Source organism: Scyliorhinus torazame, chromosome 15 (assembly GCF_047496885.1).
Source record: "Scyliorhinus torazame isolate Kashiwa2021f chromosome 15, sScyTor2.1, whole genome shotgun sequence".
Lineage (NCBI taxonomy): Eukaryota > Metazoa > Chordata > Chondrichthyes > Carcharhiniformes > Scyliorhinidae > Scyliorhinus > Scyliorhinus torazame.
Genome location: NC_092721.1, coordinates 138,730,057 through 138,757,315, shown reverse-complemented (window position 1 = coordinate 138,757,315; position 27,259 = coordinate 138,730,057). Strand labels below are relative to the sequence as shown.

General features: G+C 48.9%; 1 protein-coding gene across 2 annotated transcripts in view; it reads right to left on the bottom strand.

Moving 5' to 3' along the window:
- parp4 (poly (ADP-ribose) polymerase family, member 4) overlaps positions 1-27,259 on the bottom strand; it is a 341,167-nt gene that overhangs the window by 17,215 nt on the left and 296,693 nt on the right. For both annotated transcript variants that reach the window (XM_072476809.1, XM_072476810.1), the window contains 2 exons: positions 26,021-26,228; positions 18,829-18,931 (listed from right to left, as the gene is read on the bottom strand). In XM_072476809.1, coding sequence (XP_072332910.1) covers positions 18,829-18,931; positions 26,021-26,228 — 311 coding nt within the window. The remainder of the gene's footprint in view (positions 1-18,828; positions 18,932-26,020; positions 26,229-27,259) is intronic.

The following is a 27,259-nucleotide window of genomic DNA, read 5'->3' as shown; positions in this document are numbered from 1 at the left end:
GGGCGTCGCATGCTGGAGGGTCCGGGTCTCTCCGTCTCCCGTGGTGTGCGAGGGGCATCCTGCGGGCGTCGCATGCCGGAGGGTCCGGGTCTCTCCGTCTCCCGTGGTGTGCGAGGGGCATCCTGCTGGCGTCGCATGCCGGAGGGTCCGGGTCTCTCCGTCTCCCGTGGCCTCCGAGGGGCATCCTGCGGGCGGTCTGCATCTGCGGGGATGGGTGCCTCGACGTTTGCTCCTGCGATACACAATGAAGCATGCATGCTTAGACACGCAGGCAGTGATCAGGTGATATGGGGGAGGGGGATATAGGGGAGGGGGGATATGGGGACGGGCTGTCGGTGGCTCACTTGCTAGTACGCCCCCGACCTCTGCATCAGCAACCTCCCGGTCCTCAGGTCCGCCAGCCAGTTCCAGGGACCTTTCCTCGTGTTCGGTCAGTGGCCTCTCATCAGCGGGGCCTCCTCCAGTCCTCACATGCTCCCTGGTGTTGTGCGCGCGTTTCTCCTGTGGCAGGGGGGGGGGGGGTGGCAGGGGTAAAAGGCAACAGTGTTAGACAGGTATATGAATGCCGCCATCGGTTGCGCGTGTATTGCAGAGGTTAAGGTTAGGGCAGATTCACTTGGGGATATGGGGGAGGGGAGATATGGGGGAGGGGGATATGGGGAGGGGGGATATGGGGGAGGGGGGATATGGGGGAGGGGGAATATGGGGGAGGAGGGGATATGGGGGAGGGGGGATATGGGGGAAGGGGGATATGGGGAGGGGGGATATGGGGGCGGGGGGATATGGGGGAGGGGGATATGGGGGAGGGATATGGGGGAGGGGATATGGGGGATGGGGGGGAAATGGGGGAGGGGATATGGGGGAGGGGGGATATGGGGGAGGGGGAATATGGGGGAGGGGGATATGGGGGAGGGGGGATATGGGGGAGGGGGAGGGGGATGTGGGGGAGGGGGGATATGGGGGATATGGGGGGGTATATGGGGGATATGGATATCGGGCAGGGCGGGGGGGGAGGCTCACCCTGCCTGCTCTGACGAAGTCGTTCACCTTCTTGTGGCACTGGGTGCCTGTCCGTGGTGTCAGGGCTGCAGTGGTGACGGCCTCTGCCACCTCCCTCCACAGACGCCGGCTGTGGCGTGGGGCAACTCTGCGGCCGTGCCCGGGATACAGGGCCTCCCTCCTCTGCTCCGTGTCCAGGAGCGCCTCCACATCCCGTGACTGGAACCTCGGGGCTGAGCGGCGGCCGGCCATCCGGTCGGGTGTTCCGGTCGGGTGTTCCGGTCGGGTGGGGGGAGAGCAGCGGGTCCTTATGAGCCGTCACGCCGTGCGGCGTGTATGACGCTGCACGGCGTGAACCACATGAGCAAGCGCGGATCCCGTCATGTCGCTGCTAGCCCATTTCGGGCCGAAGACTTCGCGACGATTTTTGCGGCGTGACGCAAGTCGGATTTGCGCCGTTTTTTGCGCCGATCGGCGGACTTTGCGCCGATAACAGAGAATTTTGCCCCAGATTACAGCTGTACAGAGGGAGGACATCATGGAAGAATCAAGTAACGAGGCACTGTGGGTACAGCTCAGAAACAGGAAGGGGGCAGTCACTATGATGGGGGTGTACTACAGGCCTCTCAACAGCCCACGGGAAGTTGAAGAACAGGTATGTAAGCAGATTTTGGGTAGATGTAGAAATAATAGGGTTGTTGTTGTGGGAGACTTTCCTCATATTGACTGGAAATCCCTTAGGGCTAGGGATCTGGATGGTGAGGAACTTGTTAAGTGTGTCCAAGAAGGTTTTTTGGAACAATATGTGGATAGTCCGACTAGAGAGGGGGCTAACTGGACCTAGTACTAGGGTATGAGCCCGGCCAGGTCATCAAAGTTGCAGTGGGGGAACATATGGCGAACAGTGACAACTATTTCATAAGCTTTCGGATACTCATGGAAAAGGACGAGTGTTGTCCTAGGGTTAAAGTGCTAAATTGGGGGAAGGCCAACTACAACCAGATTAGGCAGAATTTCGAGGTTGTTGTTTGGGAGAGGCTGTTTGAGGGTAAATCCACATTTGGCCTGTGGGAGTCTTTTACGGAGCAGTTGATGGGAGTGCAGGACAGACATGTGCCGGTAAATAGGAAGGACAGGAAAGGCAGGATTCAGGAACCATGGATGACCAGGGAAATTGAGAATCTTATCAAAAAGAAAAAAGATACATACATGAGGTCTTGGCAATTAAAAACAGATGAGGCACTTCAATACAGGGAAAGGAGAAAAGAGGTCAAGCAGGTAGTTCGGAGGCCAAAAAGGGATCACGAAGTGTCCTTGGCAGACAGGATTAAGGAGAATCGCAAGGCATTAGGAACAAGAGGGTAGCTAGAGAAAGAGTTGGTCCACTCAAGGACAAAGGAGGGAAATTATGTGTAGGTGAAATTCTTAATGAGTATTTTGCTTCGGTATTCACAAAGGAGAAGAACACATTGATCGATGGTATCTCAGAGGGATGTGTAAACACTTTAAACAGGTCTTATTACGAGGGAGGAAGTGTTAGGTGTGTTAAAAAGCATTACTGTAGACAAATTCCAAGGACCAGATGGCATCTATCCCATAATACTGAGGGAGACAAGAGATGAAATCGCTGGGCCTCTAAGAGAAATCTTTGTATCCTAGTTGGCCACAGGTGAGATCCCAAAGGATTGGAGGATAGCCAATGTTGTAACGTTATTTAAGAAAAGTTGCAAGGATAACCTGGGTAATTATAGGCCAGTGAGCGTGGTGTCAATGATAGTGAAATTGTTTGAAAGATTTTTCAGAGATAGGCTGGATACTCCAATAATGGGGCTATGTCCCCACTCCAGAGTCAAAACGCGGGCGAATCACTCTGGACTTTCCTGAAGAAAGTCCAGAGTGATTCTCCAACCTGAAGGAAGCTAGCAGGGCCCTGGTGTAGTCCTCGCAGGTCCGGCTGCCGATACGGGGCCCTGCATTTCCGGTTGGGGATGCGTCGGCCTGCCCACATGACATGGCGGACTCACACCAAAAAGATAGGCCCCGCTGAGATCGTGCTCGCCCGCGGATCACTGTCCCCCGATCGCTAGCCTGGCTGTCTGTGAGGCCTCCCCCACTACTGGGGAAGAGATGTTATAGCAAAGGTTTTATAGCAGAGCACTTGGAAAATAGTGGCAGGATCGGACAGTGTCAACATGGATTTATGAAGGGGAAATCATGCTTGACAAATCTACTGGAATTCTTTGAGGACGTGACTAATAGAGTTGACGAGGGGGAGCCAGTGGATGTGGTATATTTGGACTTTCAGAAAGCTTTGACAAAGTCCCACATAAAAGAATAGTGTGTAAAATTAAAGCACATGGGATTAGTGGTTGTGTATTGAGATGGATAGAAAACTGGTTCGCAGACAGGAAACAAAGAGTAGGAATGAATAGGTTTTTTTCAAATTGGCAGGCAGTGACTAGTGGGGTACCTCAGGGAACAGTGCTAGGACCCCAGCTATTCACAATATATATTAATGATTTAGATGAGGGAACAAAATGTAATATCTCCATATTTTCAGATGACACCAAGTTGGGTGGGAGGGTGAGCTGTGAGGAGTCACTGATCCTTCAGTGTGATTTGGACAAGTTGAGTGAGTGGGCAAATGAATGGCAGATACAGTGTAATTTAGAGAAATGCAAGGTTATCCACTTTGGTAGCAAGAATGAGAAGGCACTCTATTATCTGAATGGCCATAAATCAGGAGAGTGGAATGTGCTACGAGAGCTGGGTGGCCTCGTACACCAGTCACTGAAGATAACCTATAAAATTCTAACCCTAATTTGGGTGTGTCCAAAACCAGGGGTCACAGTCTGAGCATACAGGGTAGACCATTTAGGACAGAGATGAGGAGAAATTTCTTCACCCAGAGGGTGATCAGCCTGTGGAATACGTTACCACAGGAACTAGTTGAGGCCAAAACATTGCATGTTTTCAAGAAGCAGTTAGATATAGCACTTAGGGTGAAGGGGATATGGGGGGAAAGAGGGATTAGGCTATTGAGTTGGATGTTCAGCCATGATCATAATGAATGGCGGAGCAGGATCAAAGGGCCGAATAGCCTGCTCCTGACCCTATATTCTATTTTTAAAAAATATATATTTCTTTATTCTCCTCCTTTTTCACATTTTCTCCCAAATTTACACCCACCAACAATAAACAATAATCAGTAACAAATATGTCAATCCCAATATCAATAACAACAATCCCATCCTCCCACCAAACCCCAAACAGTAGCCCGCATGTTCAAATAAACAAATAACAAAAAGGAATCAGGAATCACCCACAGTCACCATCAACACACACTGCCCCCCTCCCCCCAACCCTCCCACCCATCCCTCCAACTAATGTTCGATGTTATCCAGTTCTTGAAAGTGCATGATGAATAATGCCCATGAATTGTAGAACCCCTCCATCCTTCCCCTCAGTTCAAACTTAACCTTCTCAAGAGTCAAGAATTCCAACAAGTCCCCCCGCCAGGCCAGGGCACAGGGTGGAGAGGTTGCTCTCCAACCCATCAGGATCCGCCTTCGGGCGATCAACAAGGCGAAGGCTACAACATCTGCCTCCGCACCCGTTTCCAACCCTTGCTGATCCGACAACCCGAATATGGCCACCCGGGGACACAGGTCCAGTTTCACATGCACCACTTTAGAAATTACCCTAAAAACCTCCTTCCAGTAATCCTCTAGCTTTGGACAGGACCAAAACATATGAACGTGATTAGCAGGGCCCCCCCCCGTAACGTTCACACACATCTTCTACTCCTTCAAAGAATCGGCTCATCCTCGCCCTCGTGAAGTGTGCTCTGTATACCACCTTCAGCTGTATCAGCCCCAACCTCGCGCACGAGGTGGAAGCATACACTCTCCGGAGCACCTCACACCAGAACCCCTCCTCCATATCCTCTCCCAACTCTTCCTCCCACTTTGCTTTGATCCCTTCCAGTGGTGCCTTCTCCTCTTCCAAAATAGCTACGTAAACCGCTGACACTACCCCATTCTCCAGTCCCCCTGTCGTCAGCACCTCCTCCAGCAATGTGGAGGCCGGCTCCTCCGGGAAGTTCTGTATCTCCTTTCTGGAAAAATCTCGAATCTGCATGTATCTAAATATTTCCCCCTGCTCCAGCCCATTATTTTCTATTTTTCTATTACTGGAAACATACTGGACATGATTTTGCCCTTTGGGTTGGAACTCTGATGATGAAAGATCCCCATTGTGTGGAAAACAGTTACACGACTGTGATTTTCCACAATTTGAGGAATGGCTTGCAGGTAGCCTTTCCCCCTCCATCTGAATTCTGCCTGTGGGAAAATGGCATGGGAGGTGAGGTGGTGCAAACAGGATTTGTGTGCCTGCCTACTGCCATGCTCACTATTTTGAGGGGCTAAATATCCAGCGCACCATGGGCGGGATTCTCAGCCCCGGGGCCAGGCCGGAGAATCCCCGTGACCGGCGTGAATCAGGCCACGCCGCCCCGACGCCGGCACGTGATTCTCCGCAGAGCGGAGAATCGGCACCATTGGCGTCGGCGTGGTTGGCTCCACGCCGGTCGCAGGCTACTCTACGCGGTCGGCCCACCGATTCTCAACCCGAGATGGGCTGAGCGGCCATCGTGAAAACAGCGAGAGCCGCCGGTGCCGTCCACACCTGCTCTCAGCCGGCCGGAACTCGGCGTTGAAGGGTCGGGGAGTGGCCTGTGAGGGGGGAGTCCGACCCTGGGGGGGCCTGCGATGTGGCCTGGCCCGCGATCGGCGCCCACCGATCGGCGGGCCGGCCTCCCTGGCTGGGGGCCTTCTTTCCTACGCGCCGGCCCCTGTTATCCTGCGCCATGTTGCGTCGGGGTCGGCGCGTTGAAGAAGGCCACTGCACATGTGTGTGTTTGCGCCGGCGCCACTGCACATGTGTGTGTTTGCGCCAGCACCACTGCGCATGTGTGTGTTTGCACCGGCGCCACTGCGCATGCACGAATCCCGCGGCACCCAGGATCAGCAGCTGGAAAGGCGTGAACCGCTCCAGTGCTGTGCTGGCCCCCTATAGGGGCCAGAATTAGTCCTTGGCTCAGCCCGTTCACGCCGTCGTAAAATGTGACGCCGTTTACGGCGGCGTGGACACTGCCGCGGGATTAGAGAATCCCGCCCCATGTCTATTCGATTTAAACCTTTCATAATTTTCAAGACTGTTATTAAATCATCGTTCAACTTTAATTTTCAAGAAAAAAAAGACATCTTTCCCGATGAATCCTGTGGTTCTGATATCATCCTTGTAAATCTTTTTTGCCAGTGCCTCCATATGCACCTGGATCATTTCTACCTAGCCATCTGTGAAGATGCTTGTAATCTCTTGTCACACGAGGTGACAGGTATATGAACAAAGGTGGAGTCTTCCATTGATTTTCTGCACTTGTTCCACTTGTCAGGTTTTTGCACTGTGCTGGCTGTTTTTTTTCTTTTTTAAAATAAATTTAGAGTACCCAATTCATTTTTTCCAATTAAGGGGCAATTTAGTGTGGCCAATCCACCTACCCTGCACATCGTTGGGTTGTGGGGATGAGACCCAAGCACACAAGGGGAGAATGTGCAAACTCCGCACAGACAGTGACTCAGAGCCGGGATCGAACCTGGGACCTCAGCGCCGTGAGGCTGCAGGGGTAACCCACTGCGCCACCCTGCTGCCCTCGTGCTGGCTGTTTTAAGTAGGATGTGTGGCCATTGATGCGCGATCAATGACCACTAAAGCGAAGTTGTAGTCCAACTGAAGGCTTTTATAAGCTAGATGTTTCCCCCAGCAGCTCAGGTACAGAATGAAGGCTGCTGGGGCGGCACGGGCTCTTATACCCCGCCTAGCAGGGCGGAGCTACCATACATCCTAACCAATAGAAAGCATACAGTTTCCATCAATGGTGCCCCTGCCTATCAGGTACCGCAATACCTATAATACCACATTCACCCCCTGTGAAAAAAGAGTCCGGCGGGGATGGTGGCCTGATACTACAAACATGGTAACATGGTAGAATTAGTTGTGGAGGTACCGTAACACTTCCGCACAGTGTTTAGTAACTATTTATAATTCTGATAGCTATGTACATTTGATGATTTACATTTACAGTTTACAGTTTAAAATGGAGCAATCAGTTTACAGTTTACAATTTAAAATTAAGCAACCAGTCGATCGGGGGCCCTGGTCGTCCTCTGTGATCGCCGCAGCTTCGGCGGTGACTCCGGTGGAGGCGCGGGCGTCTGCGACTCCGGGAGCGTGGCTTCGATCTTCATGGCAGCTTCGGCACCCCTAGATGGCGCTGGTGGGGAAAACGGTTGACCTGGGAAAGGGGCATCTGCGGGGAGCGTCGGTGTGTGGGGGGGGGGCCTAGACGGGGCCGGCGGAAGGACCGATATCCTCCTGTAAGGTGCCCCGGTGGAGGGGAGGGTGGGACTGGTGGCTGGGGTGTGCGTGGGGCTCCGGTGGGCGCCAGGTCTCGTAGGAAGACCGTATCTTGTCGGCCGTCGGGGTACGTCACGTAGGCGTACTGGGGGTTAGCATGGAGCAGGTGGACCCTCGCGACCAACGGGTCCGACTTGTGCGCCCGCACGTGTTGTCGGAGCAGGATGGGTCCGGGTGCTGCCAGCCAGGTAGGGAGCGAGGTCCTAGAGGAAGACTTCCTGGGGAAGACAAGGAGACGTTCGTGAGGTGTCTGGTTGGTGGTCGTACAAAGCAGTGACCGGATGGAGTGGAGGGCATCCGGGAGGACTTCCTGCCAGCGGGAAACTGGGAGATTCCTAGACCGTAGGGCCAGTAGGACGGTCTTCCAGACCGTTCCGTTCTCCCTCTCTACCTGTCCGTTACCCCGGGGGTTGTAACTGGCCGTCCTGTTCGAGGCGATGCCCTTGCTGAGCAGGAATTGATGCAGTTCGTCGCTCATAAAAGAGGACCCCCTATCACTATGTATGTAAGCGGGGAACCCAAGCAGTGCAACGATGCTATGGAGGGCCTTGATGACGGTGGTTGCGGTCATGTCGGGGCAGGGGATGGCAAATGGGAACCGGGAGTACTCGTCAATCACGTTCAGGAAGTACGTGTTGCGGTCGGTGGAGGGGAGGGGGCCTTTGAAGTCCATGCTGAGGCGTTCAAAGGGACCGGAAGCCTTTATCAGGTGCGCTTTCTCTGGTCGGTAGAAGGGCGGTTTGCACTCCGCGCAGATTTGGCAGTCCCTGGTGGCTGTCCTGACCTCCTCGATGGAGTAGGGCAGGTTGCAGGTCTTGACAAAATGGATAAAGTGAGTGACCCCAGGGTGGCAGAGGTCCTCGTGGAGAGGGCTCGGAGGCGGTCCACTTGTGCATTGGCACATGTGCCGCGGGACAGGGCATCAGGAGGCTCGTTTAGCATCCCGGGACGATACAAGATCTCGTAGTTGTAGGTGGAGAGTTTGATCCTCCACCGCAAGATCTTGTCGTTTTTTAAATCTTGCCCTGCTGTGCATTATCAAACATGAAAGCAACCGACCGTTGGTCAGTGAGGAGAGTGAATCTCCTGCCGGCCAGGTAATGCCTTCAATGTCGCACAGCTTCTACTATGGCCTGGGCCTCCTTTTCGACTGAGGAATGGCGGATTTCAGAAACATGGAGGATACGTGAGAAGGCCACGGGCCTGCCCGCTTGGTTGAGGGTGGCCGCCAGAGCTACGTCAGACGCATCGCTCTCGACCTGGAAGGGGAGGGACTCGTCGATGGCGTGCATCGTGGCCTTTGCAATGTCTGCTTTGATGCGGCTGAAGGCCTGGCGGGCCTCTATCGACAGGGGAAAAACTGTGGATTGGATCAGGGGACGTGCCTTGTCCGCATAGTTGGGGACCCACTGGGCGTAGTAGCTGAAAAACCATAGGCAACGCTTCAGGGCCTTGGAGCAGTGAGGGAGGGGGAATTCCATAAGGGGGCGCATGTGTTCAGGGTCGGGGCCTATAACTCCATTTCGAACTACGTAGCCGAGGATGGCTAGGCGGTCGGTGCTAAACACGCATTTATCCATGTTGTATGTAAGGTTAAGGATTTTTGCGGTCTGGAGGAATTTTCGGAGGTTGGTGTCGTGGTCCTGCTGGTCGTGGCTGCAGATGGTGACATTATCGAGATGCGGGAATGTTGCCCATAAACCGTACCGGTCAACCATTCGGTCCATCTCGTGCTGGAAGACCGAGACCTCGTTGGTGACACCGAAGAGAACCCTTAAGAAGTGGTAGAGCCGCCCATGTGCCTCGAAGGCAGTGTATTTGCGGTCACTAGTGCGGATGGAGAGCTGGTGGTAGGCGGACTTGGGATCCACCTTATAATGCGCGATCCTGTTCACCAGGTCCGATATGCGGGGGAGAGGGTACACGACCAGGTCCTGTTGATGGTCTGACTGTAGTTGATGACCATTCTATGCTTCTCCCCGGTCTTTACCACCACTACTTGAGCTCTCCAGGGGCTGTTACTGGCTTCAATGACCCCTTCCCTCAGTAGCCTTTGGACCTCTGACCTAATAAAGATCCGTTCTTGGGCACTGTACCATCTGCTCCTGGTGGCAACGGGTTTGCAATCTGGGGTGAGGTTCGCAAACAGGGAAGGCGGGTCGACCTTAAGGGTCGCGAGGCTGCAGACAGTAAGGGGGGGTATAGGGCCGCCGAATTTGAAGGTTAGACTTTGGAGGTTACACTGGAAGTCTAAACCCAGGAGTGTGGCCGCGCAGAGGTGGGGAAGGACGTAGAGACGGAAATTTTTGAACTCCCTTCCCTGGACTGTGAGGTTTGCTGCACAAAACCCCTTTATCTCCACTGACTGTGAGCTGGAGGCCAGGGAGATTCTTTGATTAACGGGGTGGATGAGGAGAGAACAGCGCCTTACCGTGTTGGGGTGTATGAAGCTCTCCGTGCTCCCAGAGTCGATTAAGCAGGACGTCTCGTGCCCGTTGATGAATACGGTCGTTGTAGCAGTTGAGAGTGTTCGAGGTCGGGACTGATCCAGGGTCACCGAGGCTAATCGCAGCAGTTGAGAGTTCTCTTCGGGCAGTGCGTGCTCAGCCGAGCTGGGGTCCTGGGGGTTAATCCAAGATGGCGGCTCCCATTGGTCGCACATGGCTGGGGGTGCACAAAATGGCGGCGCCCAGCCCTCCAATGTGGCGTCCACGGAACAAGATGGCGGCGCCCGGGGTCCGCTCACGGCCCTGGAATAGGAAGATGCCGGCGACCACTGGCCGCACGGGGACCGTGGAGAAGTTTGTGGTTGCGCATTCGCCGCCGGAGGCCACGGCAACCGCAGGGGGCCTGACATACTCCCACAAAATGGCCCTTTTTGCCTCATCCCTTGCAGGTGGATGCGTGGGCCGGGCAGCGCTGGCGGGGGTGCTTGGCCTGCCCGCAAAAGTAGCAGCGGGGCCCCCCGGGGTTGCCAGGCCGCCTTGCAGCGCAGGCCTGTGTGGCGATGGGGGAAGTCTCGGGGTCGGTCGCGGAGGTGTTCCACGCTGCCCAGCGGGCTGACGCGCGGTCGGGAACGTAAGCGCGGGCATTCCTGGAGGCCACGTCCAGGGAGCCTACAAGGGCCCGTGCCTCCCTGAAACCCAGAGTGTCTTTTTCTAACAGTCGTTGGCGGATTTGTGAGGATAGCATACCTGCCACGAAAGCGTCCCGGACTAAAAGTTCAGTGTGCTCGCTCGCCGAAATTTGTGGGCAGCTGCAGTTTCTCCCCAACACCAGGAGTGCACGGTAGAATTCTTCCAGCGATTCCTCAGGGGTTTGTCGCCTTGTTGCAAGCAGGTGCCGGGCGTAGACCTGGTTTACCGGGCGAATATAGTGTCATTTTAGCAGCTCTATTGCTGCATCGAAGTCTTCCGCTTCCTCGATGAGGGTGTAAATCTCCGGGCTCACCCTTGAGTGCAGGACATGCAGTTTCTGCTCTCCCGTGGGTGAGTTTTCGGCCGTCCCGAGATACCCTTTAAAGCACGCCAGCCAGTGCTTGAAGATTGCCGCTGAATTCGCCGCGTGGGGGCTGAGTTGCAGACACTCCGGCTTGATTCGGAGCTCCATCCTTTCTTCATAAAAAACTAGCTTATTAAATTGATGCACGATCAATGACCACTAAAGCGAGGTTGTAGTCCAACTGAAGGCTTTAATAAGGTACAGAATGAAGGCTGCTGGGGCGGCACGGGCTCTTATACCCCACCTAGCAGGGCGGAGCTACCATACATCCTAACCAATAGAAAGCATAGTTTCCACCAATGGTGCTCCAGCCTATCAGGTACCGTAATCAGCACGGTAGCATTGTGGATAGCACAATTGCTTCACAGGTCCAGGGTCCCAGGTTCGATTCCGGCTTGGGTCACTGTCTGTGCGGAGACTGCACATCCTCCCCGTGTGTGCGTGGGTTTCCTCCGGGTGCTCCGGTTTCCTCCCACAGTCCAAAGATGTGCAGGTTAGGTGGATTGCCCTTAGTGTCCAAAATTGCCCTTCGTGTTGGGTGGAGTTGCTGGGTTGTGGGGATAGGGTGGAGGTGTTGACCTTGGGTAGGGTGCTCTTTCCAAGAGCCGGTGCAGACTCGATGGGCCGAATGGCCTCCTTCTGCACTGTAAATTCTATGAATACCTATAATACCACAACCATCTAGACCATCATGTCAGTCATTAACAGAAAAGGTTTACATTTGTTCGTGTGCATATGGTCTGTGGTAAGCTTGATAACTGACTGAAGGTTATGGCTGTATTGAACTGGAGTGTGGCACACACCATTCTGTCAAACGTTGGAGATTTCAGCCAAACCTCCTAATCTTCAGTTCACACTCATAGCAACAGGTTCATCAAATGTAAATGTTGTTTACAAGGGTCAATGAGTTCTATTTTCCTTGGAAAAACATCAAGATTCAGCATGCACCACAAAACAAAGATTTACCAAGCATAGCCTTTAAAAAAACTGTTTTTAAGAGTATCCAATTATTTTCTTTTCCAATTAAGGGTCAATTTAACGTGACCAATTCACCTACCCTGCACATCTTTTTGGGTTGTGGAGGTGAGACCCACACAGACTCGGGTAGAATGTGCAAACTCCATCCGGACAGTGACCTGGGCTTGAGATCGAACCCGGGTCCTCGGTGCCGTGAGGTGGCAGTGCTTGCCACAGCGTCATCATGCTGCCCCTCAAGCAATAGCCTTTTGATAGAATAAAGAACAATACAGCACAGGAACAGGCCCTTTGGCTATCCAAGCCTATACCGGTCATGATACCACCTGTAGCCAAAACCCTCACCAGTTCCTAGTGCCGTATCCCTCCATACCCATTCTGTCAATGTATTTGTCAATATGCCTTTTGAACGTCATTAATGTATCTGCTTCCACAACCTCCACTGGCAACACGTTCCAGGCACTCACCGCCCTCTGTGTAAAAAACCTGCCTCACACAACTTTGCCCCACGGGACCTTAAACCAATGCCCCCTGATCCCTCCACCCTGGGAAAGAGTGCCTGCCCATCCACTCTATCCATGCCATTCATAATCTTGTCGACCTCTATCAGGTCACCCCTCAACCGCCATCGTTCAAATGAAAACAGTCTGCGTCTATTCAGCCTCTCCACATAGCTAACACCAGGCAACATCCTGGTAAACCTCCTCTGCACCCTCTCCAAAGCTTCCACATCCTTCTGGTAGTGTGGTGACCAGAATTGTGCACAATATTGTGCGGCCGTACCAAGGTTCTATACAACTGTTGCATGACTTGCCAGTTTTTATACTTAATGCCCCATCCAATGAAGGCAAGCATTCCGTATGCTTTCTTGACTACCTTGTCCACTTGTGTTGCCACTTTCAAAGATCTGTGGACCTGCATGCCCAAATCTCTCTGACTTTCTATATTCCTAAGAGTTTTGCCATTTATGGTATATTTCCCCTCTATGTTAGACCTACCAAAATGTATTACCTCCATTTGCCATTTCTCTGCCCAAGTCTCCAACCTATCTATGTCCTGTTGTATCCTCTGGCAATCCTCAACACTATCCGCCACTCCGCCAACCTTGACTTTTTTTTAAATTTAGTGTACCCAATTCATTTTTTCCAATTAAGGGGCAATATAGCGTGGCCAATCCAGCTAGCCTGCACATCTTTGGGTTGTGGGGGAGAAACCCACGCAAACACGGGGAGAATGTAGAACCTCCACATGGACAGTGATCCAGAGCCGGGATCGAAACTGGGACCTCGGCGCCGTGAGGCATCAGGGCTAACCCACTGCACCACCGTGCTGCCCTTCCACTAACCTTGATGTCATCCGTGAACTTACTAATCAGACGAGCTACATTTTCTTCCAAATCGTTTATGTAAACTACAAACAACAGAGGCCCCAGCACAGATCCCTGTGGAACACCACTAGTCACAACCTTCCATTCAGAAAAACACTCTTCTACTGCTACCCTTTGCCTTCTGTGACCGAGCCAGTTCTGTATCCATTTTGCCACCTCACCTCTGATCCCGTGTGACTTCACCTTTTGTACCAGTCTGCCATGAGGAACCTTGTCAAAGGCTTTACTGAAGTCCATGTAAAGAATATCCACTGCCCTTTCCTCACCAATCAACTTTGACACCTCCTCGAAAAATTTGATAAGTTAGTGAGGCACGACCTTCCCTTCACAAAACCATGCTGTCCATCGTTGATGAGTCCATTTGTTTCCAAATGGGTATAAATCCTGTCCCTAAGAATTCTATCCAATAATTTATCTACTACCGATGTGAGGCTCACCCAGTTTCCTGGATTTCCTGATGTTCACAATAACCAGATAGTTTAAAAGCAAGGAGAGCTAAAACATCATCCCGCAATGTGTGATGCATGTCACGCCTTGGCTTTAAAACAAAACGTATTTTTTTGACATTTTCAAGTTTTTACAAATTTCACATCAAAACAAAAGAGAAAAAGAAAAGCCATAGGTATCACTGCATAACAGGTACAGCACTGAACAGAAGCTATCAGAAACAAAGGAACAAATAAGACCAGATGAGTCAGGGACAATGGGCGGAATTTAACGGAAACATTTCTAAGTGGCGGGTTTTGCAGGGAGTTTCCTACCGGCTCTGCCAGCTATCACATGACATGTAGCCACTTTTTTGGGCCCTGGGGAGTTTCTCTCTGGCTTTGCTCATACTTAAGATTTTTTTTCAGCACTGGGTTGCTGAACTCAGAGATTGGGCTGCCATTTTGAAAGGGTGCCTCGATCTCTAAGTGAGCTTGTGGGTCCCCCACACTCCTCATCCATGGGCAATGTCACGCTGCACCCACATGGGCATTACCCGACACCCCTTCAAGTGAGGACACCCGGCTATGAGGTCCCTGGGGCCCCCCTCTTCAGGCCCCCCCCCTTCAGGAGCCCCACCCGTCACCCCCCCAACATACCAGAGGCCCCTACATACCTGCCTTGCGCCCACCCACCCTTAAAACCCCCCTCCACCCTCCTTTCATGGCCACGGCCCCCCCTTGGGCCCTGACACTTGGTAGTGCCACCCTGGTAGTACTCCTGCCAGCTTGGCAGTGCCACCTGGGCACCTCGGCAGCACCAGGGTGGCAGTGTCAAAGTGCCAGCTGGGCAGTGCCAAGGTGCCCACATTCCAGAGAGAGGGCCAGGGAGCCACCCTGCCTCTGGCCAGTCAGGGGCCTCTGATGGCCCAGAGCCCGTTCCGCCTGGTCCCGTTTGTGTGGACCAGTATTGAGCTTCGTCTGGCTGTGGCCTCGCTGGGGCGACTAATAGATCCCGGGAGGCTGGTAGATCCCGGGTAAGCAAGCCTAACTAGGTTTAAAACCTACTTAGGCGCGTGCCGTTTGGTCACACACCCTTTGGGCAAGATTCTGAATTTGACGCTCGCGGGACTTGGAAGCATAAAGACACGAAGCATAAAGACTGAAGACTGCTGGGAGCCCATGGGACGCCTCTCCCGGGATCTACTGGCCACGTCGCGCTCGAGTGAGAGTGGAATGCAGCCGGTAGATCCTGCCTGATATGCCCAACGTGTTCCTTCCACGGATACAAGACCCGTCTGCACCAAAGCAGGATATAAGTGACAGTGCAGACCTGAATCGTACCAAACTAAGGGGGAATTACAGTGATACCCACAATGCAATCAAACTCCCCTCTAGACCCAAGAAAGAACAGAAAACCATTATATATGACTGCAAGACTATAAGGAGAGGACCAGGTGTCTCAAGTCCAAGAAAATCTCAGACCTCAAACCGCAAACTCAGGGTCTCCCATAGAAAAATCAGAGAAGAGAGCAAGTAAGGGGCAAGGACCAAAGACCCGAGCTACCAAACCCATGCACTGGGTCCCAGGTTCAAAGAAGAAGTACCTGACCATCAGCAATGACATATCCTCTAAGAGGACACCAGGATATCATGAGGCCCAAGGTTACGAAGAGCACCGTTGGATCCCTGACATAAAGGGGGAACCCCATCCCAAAGAGAGGGGGCTGTCAGACCACCCACCCAAAAAGGAGAGTGCCCTGGGAAGAAGGGCCAGCCCACCTTCCCTCAGCACCAGGAACCCAACCTGACAACCAGGACCACTCAGAAAGAAAGAATTAAGGTTACAATATGACAACATATCCAATAGGCCCGCTCCTAAATAACCATAGCACTGACACCAGCTATCTTGGATCATCGCAGTTAGCTTGGAAGAAAACCAATGCGCCGAGAGACACATCAGAAGCAACACCCCGGGGTCTCTCGGAAGAAAAAAGAATAGAGAAAAAGAAGAACTATCAGAACTAAACACTCAGATAACAGGACTTTTCAAGCTACTGCCCAAGGCATTGCAAATAGACGAGGGCCAGCCCCAACGAAACCACAGGGGGTCCCATTGCTACTCAAGGGAAGATAAGAAAAGGGATAACTATTAGGCACAACACTCAGTTCACCCTGAAATCACCAATCACCCAGGTACAGACTCAAACACAACGGGGCCTCCACGGGCACCCCGCGGAAGAGTGCCCAGAATCCTTGAGGCAGCACGGTAGCATTGTGGATAGCACAATTGCTTCACAGCTCCAGGGTCCCAGGTTCAATTCCGGCTTGGGTCACTGTCTGTGCGGAGTCTGCACATCCTCCCCGTGTGTGCGTGGGTTTCCTCCGGGTGCTCCGGTTTCCTCCCACAGTCCAAAGATGTGCAGGTTAGGTGGATTGGCCATGATAAATTGCCCTTAGTGTCCAAAATTGCCCTTAGTGTTGGGTGGGGTTACTGGGTTATGGGGATAGGGTGGGGGTGTTGACCTTGGGTAGGGTGCTCTTTCCAAGAGCCGGTGCAGACTCGATGGGCCGAATGGTCTCCTTCTGCACTGTAAATTCTATGATAATCCTGGATACAACAGAATACTGACCCATGGTGCCAGGCCTGGCCTAGTCCAGCAGGCCACAAAATGAAACTCCGGAAAACCTGACTGCAAGGATTTCCAAACAACTCAAAGCCTTACTCCCATCTAGGGTTGCACCAACTCAGACTCATAGAGGGCAAAGCACTCTTTCCACCCACATAACAAGCAAGAATATACAACTGAGCCCTAGCCAAGGGGAACCCAGCCCCGAGGAAAAACCACCATTAAGCCACTCACCTCATGAGCACCTTGGGAGGGGAAGCCAGTCCTCCCTCCCCAACCCCAGGGATCCCGAGCTACCCATCGGGCCAGACCAGTGCCAAAACCAACACCCCACACCGAGATGGTAGAAGAAAAGGAAGAAAATCCGGGAGGGGAAACCCAACCGGGCCACAGAAACTACTGTCATATAAAGGATATTCGCGGGCACTCTTGTTCTCCGTAAGGTTCTAACAGTAATGAAAACAGCTAAAGAGGGAGACCTCTTTATCAGGAGATTAGACTAACTCGACCCAAAAGAAGAGTCAAATTAAACCCAGTCCTCATTGGATAATGTGCAGTCTGCCTGGGTCTAAAAAGGAAGAGACATTGAAGCAAAATTAAAAGTAGAAAAAAATCCCACAAAACTTATTAGCTCTAACTGGGGGGGCCTTCCTCGATCACAGCGAGGAACAGAATAACCCTACCAACTCCAATCCTCTACCCGCTCCAGCTCCACTCATCCTCCTTCAAAGCAAAACAGGTCAGGAATGGGGGGAGAACGCCCACATTATTCGCATCCCTGTAAATGGAATAAATTGACAACATCAAGTAGACAACATGATCAACAGGGAGCAAAGTCCAGGATAAGTACTGAGATGCCATGCAGGTCTCAAGATAAAGACGTTTTTCATTGAGGCACGAAGAAAGCAGAAATCAAGGATAAAGCAGGATCAGACTCAATGAGCACTCTACAGGATCTCTCAAGGATTCCAACGATTGAAGCATGAAGCATCACTGTTTCCGGCATGTCGTCTCACCAGAACCCAGGTTAGACTCTGGTCGGGGAGGGGATGACTCAACCGGATCAGCCATCTTCAGCATCTCATGGCTGATATCCAGATCAAACAGCACAGGAGAAGTGGACCGAAAGCCAACCCAACCCCAGGTCGCGAAGACAGGAATAAATGTGCTCCAACGAATTTAATTTGCCCAGCCTCTAGATCGAGATTCCCAAAATATGGCATCCAATTCTCAACTCAACTGGGAACCTCGCCCAGAAACCTGCCTCAGCAGCACTCCTCTGCTGTTGCCCCCCTCTCTCTCTTCCCACTCCGTCAGGATAGATGACGGGCGGGGCAGCACGGTGGCACAGTGGTTAACACTGCTGTTTCATGGCACCGAGGCCCCAGGTTCGATTCCGGCCCTGGGTCACTGTCTGTGTGGAGTTTGCACATTCTCCCCGTGTTTGCATGGGTTTCGCCCACACAACCCAAAGATGTGCAGGGTAGGTGGATTGGCCACGCTAAATTGCCTCTTAATTGGAAAAAATGAATTGGGTACTCTAAATTTATTGAAAAAAAGGATAGATGATAGGCCATGCAGCAGGAACTCAACCGCATGGAGGCGGCCACACATCAGGGACAGTGCTCTCTATTGCAAAAACCTCGTGTGTCTCCAATGCCTCCATAAAAACACCTCGTAGTTCTTGAAATTAGGTCATGACGACCTGCATTGCAGAGCCGAGACTTTCAGAAAGAACAGCATCTTTCTTGGCAACCATCATCCGCTGCTGCACACTGCACTGTCAGGGTGGGGGCCCACACAAAAGCAACTGCACTACTAAAGCAGGGCCCCACTATGACTACTTACAGCTACCATACAGTCTCTATCAAGCCGAGACACAGACCACAATTCGTGGGACATAGTATAAACAATGTAAAGCAAGAAAAGACAAAAAAGAAATGTGTAGGAATATGAAAAGATGAGCAGAGCCGGAGCTCGCAAAAATGCAGTCGCTCCCACATTCACATCACTCCCCCCACCCCACCCGACACACACACACTTTGGCCTTTAATACTATTTTTCCTCTATGCACTTCGTATTTATGCAAAAATGACATTATCAAGCAACTTCAGACATATGGATTAACACTTTACATTCAGCTACAACATTTCAGAAAAATATTAGCAGACATAGTAAGAGACCAAGGTTAGAATTCAAATAGAATCATATAAATAAATATGTAGGATGGACGATTCTGATTCATTGTATAACATGGTCTCTCACTGTCAATTGCCTCACCCACCAGACCCAGTCATTTTATCTCCACCTTCAACGAACTCAACTTGGAGATTCTACTTAGTGCTACAAAATATTTTTAGCAACAGTTGCTGCTACTTGCTGTAGCTTGCATCTAGACTAATGCACTGCCAGAGATTAAAATATACATTACCCAGAGATTTAATGCCTCTTTCTATCAGAAAAACGTTAGTTAGATATTCCACATTAATTTCCAACAAGACTCCGAGATCAGATGTAAAATTCCAGTAGCCAGTCTGCAAAAATACAGAAAATAATTATGAGAAACAACAATGAATATAACACATGTATCTACCGAGCAATGGGGAAAATGTACAAGAGGCCAGCATTGGAGAAGTGCAGAGTTTTTAGTGGTTTGTAGGGTCGGGGTAGGGGTAGCAACAGAATTTAATTTTGAGGTATTTGTGGACTGAGAACTAATGTAGACCAGCGACCACATAGAATCATAGAATCCCTAGTGCTGAAGGAGACCATTCGGCCCACCGAATCGGCATCGACGCTCTGAAAGAGCACCCTGCCTAACCCCATTTTCCTGCCCTATCCCAATAACCGTACCCAACTGTTGGACACTATGGAGCAATTTTTATCATGGCCAATCTACCTAACCTGTACATCTTTGTAATGTGGAAGGAAACCGGAGCACCCAGAGAAAACCCACGCAGATACGGGGAGAATGTGCAAACTCCACAGTAACCCAAGGCCGGAATTGAACCTGGGTCCCTGGCGCTGTGAGGCAGCAATGCTAACCATTGCAGAGTTTTGCATGGACTCATGTTTATGACAGGTGAAATGTGGGAGGCTGACATAAAAACTATTGGAATTGTCTAGTTTGGATGTAAAAAAATGGGAGAGGCAGAGTATGTAATGAAGATGGAAATAGGCGGTCTTTGATGGAGAGGATATGGGGTAGTAAGTTCAGCTCAGGGTCACAAAGCATAAATGAGTGAGATGGAGACAGAGCGAGCACTTGGGAATTTGATTAAAGTGGGAATTTGGTGTAGAGAGAAGGTGCTTCAAGCTAAAGTTTGCTGCAAGAAGTAGAGCTTGCTGAGTTTTGGTTAAGGTGCGGGTGGAGGTGGTCCTTTCTACTACTCTTTTTTTTTAGCCTCCAGCATGAATTCCACTTTCATACAGGAGTAGATTAACCAATAACCGGAGAGGTCAGAGAGTTTAAAACAGATAATAGGTGCTCAGTCTATGAGCTGACTGTATAAAAAGGATGCCTTTGGGAAACACGTAAGAGATTCATTGGTGTGTATTTTGTTCATTTATCTTTCAAGATTTAGATGATTTAATTGCCATGTTAAAGTCTTATTGGCATTAGTAAAAGTTCACCAGCATTAATACAGCTTATATGGAGCATTAGGGTCTATAAATTGTAAGAAACAATAAATTATCACACAATAAAGATGGCAGAGTAGGTGGTATGCTGCAATTGGGGGATGTGGGAGCTTTTGGATGCCACTGTGGTCCAAGGCAAACACATCTGCAGTTAAATGTCTGCGGCTCAATGAACTTCAGCTCAGAGTTTTGAGCTGGAGGCTGACATGCAGATATTGTGACACATCAGGGAAGGTTAAAGTTACCTGGATGCCTTGTATCAGGAGGTGCATACACCTGTTAGGATGGGGCCTTCTGTTCTGATTAGTTGTCCTTCTAGATGGTAGATTAGTTATCAGGGACAGAAGAGTGTGACGATGAGTGAGGGAGGAAGGCAGGAGTGCAGCCTCTGCAATTGTCCAACACGTTTGAGATCCTTTCTGCTTATTTGGATGAGTAAGAGCTGCAGGTTTGATGAGCTAATTGACCATGGTACTGTGGTACAGGAAACCATTCAACTGGGGGGAGCAAAAAGGAATGTTTAGTGGTGGCAGGGGATGGTTTTAAAAATTAATTTGCGATATGTGGGTGTCATTGACAGCATTTGTTGTCCATCGCTAGTTGTTCTTGAGGAAGCGGTGACGTGCTGTCTTCATGAACTGCTGCGGTCCCCGCGGCGTAGGTACACCCACAGTGCTGTTGGGGAAGGGGGGTTGGAATTCCAGGATTTTGCCAGTGACAGTGAAGGAACAGCAATATGTTTCCAAGTCAGGATTGTGAGTACTTTGGAGAGAACTTCCAGGTGGGGGTGTTCCTAGGTATCTGCTACCCTTGTCCTTCTAGATGGTAATGGTCATAGACTTGGAAGGTGCTCTCTAAGGAACCTTTGTGAATTCCTGCAGAGCATCATGTAGATGGTACACACTGTTGCCACTGTTTGTTGGTGATGGAGAATTGGATGTTTGTGAAAGGGGTACCAATCACGCAGGCTTCCTGAGTATGATTGGAGCTGCACTCATCCAGGAAAGTGGACAGTATTCCATCACACTCCTGACTGGTGCCTTGTAGACAGTGGACAGGTTTTGGGGAGTCTGGTTAGTTATTCACCACACAATTTCTGACTTCTGACCTGCTCTTGTCGCCACAGTATTTATATGGTTAGTCCAGTTCAGTTTCTGATCAAAGGTGACGCCAGGATGTTGATAGTGATGGATTCAGTGCTGGTAATGTAATTGAATGTCAAGGGCTGATGGCTATGTGTTCTCTTGTTGGAGATGGTCATTGCCTGGCACCTGTGTGGCACGAATATGCCTCGTCAGCACAAACATGGATATTGTCCAGGTCCTGCTGCGTTTGGACATGGACTGAGGGATTGAGACACTGTTCTGAACAGCGAAGAACGTGAGTAATAATAATAATAACCTCTTATTGTCACAAGTATGAAGTTACTGTGAAAAGCCCCTAGTCGCCACATTCCGGCGCCTGTTTGGTTAAACTGGTAGCGGAATTGAATCCATGCTGCTGGCCTTGTTCTGCATCACAAACCAGCTGTCTAGCACACTGAGCTAAACCAGCCCTTATTCCAGAAGGCTATGTTGCATACCCGGTGCCAACATTCGGGACAACTGCTCAGAGCTGGACAGTAACTTGGAGTGGGAGGGTGAGAGTCCAGTTCTGGTCCTTGTAGGTACCAATGACATAGGTAAGAATAGGAAAGAGATTCTGTCGAACGTCACTTCATCTGATGAAGGAGCAGCACACCGAAAGCTTGTGATTTCAAATAAACCTGTTGGACTTTAACGTGGTGTTGTGAGGCTTCTTACTGTGCCCACCCCAGTCTAGCACTGGCATCTCCACATCATTGGCACCTAGTTAGAGATGTGGTTATCACAGTTGCTTCACAGCTCCAGGGTCCCAGGTTTGATTCCCATCTTGGGTAACTGTCTGTGTGGAGTCTGCACCTTTTCCCCATGTCTGCGCGGGTTTCCTCCGGGTGCTCCGGTTCCTCCCACAGTCCAAAGATGTGCGGGTTAGGTGGATTGGCCATGCTAGATTTCCCTCAAGTGTCCAAAAAGGTTAAGTGGGGGTTACTGGATTACGGGGATAGGGTAGATACGTGGGCTTGAGTAGGGTGCTCTTTGTAAGGGCTGGTGCACTCAATGGGCAGAATGGCCTCCTTCTGCACTGTAAATTCTATGATTCTATGACCTTCGTTCAGGATGTCAGGTTGTAGAATTGGTTTGAGTAGAGATGAGAAATAGTAAGAGAAAGAAGTCTCGAGTGGCAATGCTCTACAGACTTCCGAACTGCAACCATAATGTAGAACAAAGTATATAAGAAATATTGGTTGCTTGTGATAAAGGACAGCAATACTCATGGGTGATTTTAATCCTCACAAATTTGGAATAATCATATTGGTAGCCTGGAAGAGGAGCTCAAAAGATGCTTGAGATAGTTTCTTAGAGCAGCACATTCTGGAACCAACCAGTGAGCAGGTCATATTAGACTTGGTATTGTGTAATGTGACAGGATTAATTAATGACTTCAGAATAAAGGCATGCCTCGGTAGCAGCAACCACAATATGAATTAATTTTACATTCAGATTGAAAGGGAAAAGAGTGGGTTTAAGCTAGTATTTTAAATTAAAAAAAAGACAACCATGTGGGTATGAAAGCTGAGTTGGCTAAAGTGAACTGGGATACAAGGTTAGGGGACACGTCAATAGAGAAGCAGCGGCAAACATTTAAGGGGATATTTCAGAACACTCAGAATATGTACATTCTTACCATAAAGAACATTTCTAAGGGCAGGACACAAAATTTGTGGTTCACTAAAGAAGTTCAGGAAAGCATCAAACGTAAGAAAAAGTATATTACTGCGCAAAGATGAGTGGCAGGACAGATGATTGGTCAGAATTGTAAGAATGGCAGAGAATGGCTAAAGGATTAATCAGGCAAAATAAATTTCCTTGTATGAGAGGAAGAGTACCAGAAGCTAGCTAGAAATACAAAAACAGAAAGCAAGAGTTTCTACAAGTATTTAAAATGGAAAAGAGTAAAGTAAGCATTGATCCTCTAGAAATTGACAAGTAGATAAGGAAATTGCGTATGAAATGAACAAGTATTTAGCTTCTGTCTTCACAAAACAAAATTCCAGGCATGTAAATCAGGTGGGTGGCATGGTGGCACAGTGGTTAGCACTGCTGCCTCATGGCGCCGAGGACCCGGGTTCTACCCCGGGTCACTGTCCGCGTGGATTTTGCGCATTCTCCCAGTGTCTGCGTGGATCTCACCCCCACAATCCAAAGATGTGTAGGGTAGGTGAATTGGCCACGCTAAATTGGAAAAAAATAATAATTGGGGACTTTAAATTTATTAAAAAGGCATGTAGACAGGAGGCCAAAGGAATTCAGGAACCTGGTGATATTACAATCACTAGGGAAGCCCTACTGAACAAACTGATGGAGCTGTGGACTGGCCAGTCTCCTCGATCTGTTAGACATTATCCTAGGGTCTTAAAAGAGGGTAATGAGGTAAATGTGTTTTTTCAAAATTTGCTCAATTTTTGAAAGGTTCTATCAAATATTACCCCTCTAGTCAAGAAGGGAAAGGCAGAAAGCAGGAAACTATAGGCCAGTTAGCATGATGTCTGTCATGTGGAAGGTGCTGGAATCATTCATTATGGAGGTTATAGCTGGACACTTAGGGAACCTCAAGGTAATCAGGATTGCCTTGTCGGGATAGGTTGGAGAGACTGGGTTTGTTTTCACTGGAGCTTTGACGAGTGAGGGGTAATTTCATTGAAATATATAAGTTCCTGAATAGTCTTGACAAGGTGGACATGGAAAGGATTTTTCTTTTTGTGGGTGAGTTCAGGCCTTTGGGGTGCTGTTTTAAAATTAAAATTAAAAGTTGCCCATTTAGGACAGAGATGAGGAGAAATGTTTTCTCCCAGAGGATTGTGTGACTTTGGAACGCGGTCTTAGAAAGTGTGGAGATGGGTGTCATTGAATATTTTAAGGTGGAGGTAGATAGACTTTTATTAGGCAAAGGAGTCAAAGATTATCGGAGGTGAATGGGAATGTGGAATTCGAAAAACAAACAGGTCAACCATGATCTTAATAAATGACCTTCTGCTCCTAATTTGTTCATAAATTAAGATTTTGAACTGTCTGGTTTTGCTTCACAGGGACTGTGGAATAGAATGATGGTGGGGAAATGGAATGTGACAGAGCCAAAGACAATGGCTTCAGGTCTTCCCAGTGTTTTTTGGAAGACCTCAGTGGTATTGGAGAAAGAAGCCAGTTCATCTTTGCATCCGAGGGTAATCCTTGAGTAATGAGCAGTTTTGGCAGAGATGGGGTACTATGGTACTTGATGGGGTTCAACTTTGTCAATGATGAATGGCTAAATAAGTTGTGCTCCACCTTTATTGAGGTCTGTACCCCTTGGACTTAAAGGGATCAAAGATAGGGGTTGTAACAGGGAGAATAACTCGGGAGTGACAGATCACAGGTTTTATTTGGTCATAGATATCAAAAAGGGGTATTGAGAAAGTGAATGAGTAAATCAACAGCTGCAGAAATATCATGGTGAATGGACGACCAGAAAGTAGACTGTTAGGAATTTGAGAGAGCCATTGTGACATGTGCAGGATTTATTTTCCAGAAGTGGACACAGCAGAATGTACTTGATGAGGAATACAAGGGCGTAATCGGAAATGGCCTTGCCTGCGACTAAGAAAAAATGAGATGGCAAGGTCGAAGGGGTGGCTATGATAATAGGTAGAGAGCTTACTTAGAAAGGATTATTTTATTAAGGGAATTTTAGGATACTTTATATTATTATCAGATTAGCCCAGAAATGAATGTCAGTAAGATTAGGAGGCAAACATGATAAGAATTACTGTTACATGCTCCATTTAGAAATTTAGGCTTAAACGTCACATTTTAAACCAGCATAATTGTGTGAAATTTGCGTAAACGACTCTTTAGTCTGGTGGTGGAGCCGTTCTAATGAGCTAAGGTATAACAGAGTACAGGAACCAAAAGACAAGACATAAAAAAGCAACAATAAAAACAGAAAATACTGTAAAAACTCAACAGGTCTGAAAGCATCAGTGGAGAGAGAAACAGAATTAACGTTTTGAGTCCGTATGATCTCTTCAGAGCCTTTTATCATAGAATTTACAGTGCAGCAGGAGGCCATTCAGCCCATCGAGTCTGCACGAGCTCTTGGAAAAAGCATCCTACTTGAGCCCACACCTCCACCCTATCCCCATAACCCAGTAACCCCAGCTAACATTTTTTGGATACAAAGGGCAATTTAGCATGGCCAATCCACCTAACCTGCACATCTTTGGACTGTGGGAGGAAACCGGAGCACCTGGAGGAAATCCACGCAGACACGGGGAGGACGTGCAGACTCCGCACAGTGACCCAAGCTGAGAATCAAACCTGGGATCCTGGAGCTGTGAAGCAACTATGCTAACCACTGTGCTACCGTGCTGTCCTTTTTAATCATAAAAAAGCTTGTCAGGTGTAGCATAATGGTGCGTATAACATACTTGCAACTGGGTTTCCTTGATCTTACACGATAAGTATAAGAAATTTCTTCATCCAGAGGGTGAATCTCTAGAACTCTTTGCCGCAGAAGACTGTGGAGGCCAAATCACTAAGTGTCTTTAAGACAGAGATAGATAGGTTATTGATTATTAAGGGAATCAGCGGTTATGGGGAGAAGGCAGGAGAATGGGGATGAGAAACAGCCATGACTGAATGGCGGAGCAGACTCGATGAACCGAATGGCCTAATTCTGCTCCAATGTCTTATGGTCTTAAGTATTCACTTTATGCCCAAAGTACTTTTTTTGGGGGTACAAATACACAGAAAATTCCATCCCTATATCCTAACACTGGAAGAGAATGGAAATAAAAATTGGGTTCTTGGGGTGGGGGGAGGCAAGTAGCTCAACAAACTTATCATGAAACATTTAAAAATAATAACCTTATTTTGACACATTAAGAGCTTTATCCAAGGTATTTCACAATTTTTGCTTCTTAGTGCTTTCTCTCTGTCTTCCTTTTTTTTCTGAAAGCATCCAGTTTTCTTTGGCCACTCATTTTCTTTCTTGAAACTTCTTTGGTTCTTTGCAAGCATCTTTATTTTACTATTACTTGATACACCCTCTCGACCTTTCTTCAGTTTCCGAAAGCTGAAACATATTTTTTAACTATATATCAGTTATTGTTCAGTTACAATAATAAGATGCATTAATAATTAAACTAACATTACAAAATTATGATTGTTAGTCAATTTACACAGGATTAGTGAAAAGGAAAATTTGATGTAATGCAAAATTCTGTAACTTATGGAGTATTTTTATTAATCAGTGCTGTTTTACCTGGTTCCAAGTTCAAATGTCAAAATATTAATAGATGGATTATCTAACACATTCAGTTTACGACAAATATCATCTCTGAAGCAAGCTGTCTAAATATAATCAAAGTCCAGTTGTACTATCTGAAGTATAGGCATCTGAGGGGGCTCTTTATTCAGTAGCACCGATGTATTGCTGTCAGAAATGGGTTCAACATTTTTGGCTGACAGTGGACTGAACAGATGAAGACCAAAAAAGTTGTTTTGTTAATTTAATCTTCTGAGCCACTAGTGAAAATAACGGTTGTCGTGAATATCTAGTTCACTGTTCATGTGTTTTAAAATATAACTTGTAGTTTTAGGAATTAAAGTTTTAATGATAGAAAATAGGGGTAAATGCAATTAAAACAAAGCTCAGAGTTTATTACACTTTAAACTTTGGGCCCATGTTATGATGGAATCTGTGCATTCGAAAAGTTTGTATGTCTTTTGGCTGGCCTTAATGAGAAACAGAAATTGCAAAGGGAGACAGAAAAGGAAAACACAGAAAGGAAACTGCCCCTCCCAGTTTCTAAGGAAACAAAAACTGAACCAGAGATTTGTAAATCAAAATGTCTGGGCAGATTGAACCTGGCTGAGGTTATATAAAGAGGTGCAGAGCCATCGAAGCTCAGTGTTTGCAGTTTGGACTTGGTATGATTTGCAGTTCACTAAGAGATAACTGAAGTAAATGTAAGTTAGCTAGACCTGCATGGTGTGGTGGTATGTATTAGGGGTAATACGGTACACCACGTGTCGACAGGCTATTGGTGGAGGGATGCCGGGTCCTGATAGGATCGACCGCCTACTGGGCTCCGCCCAGGAATG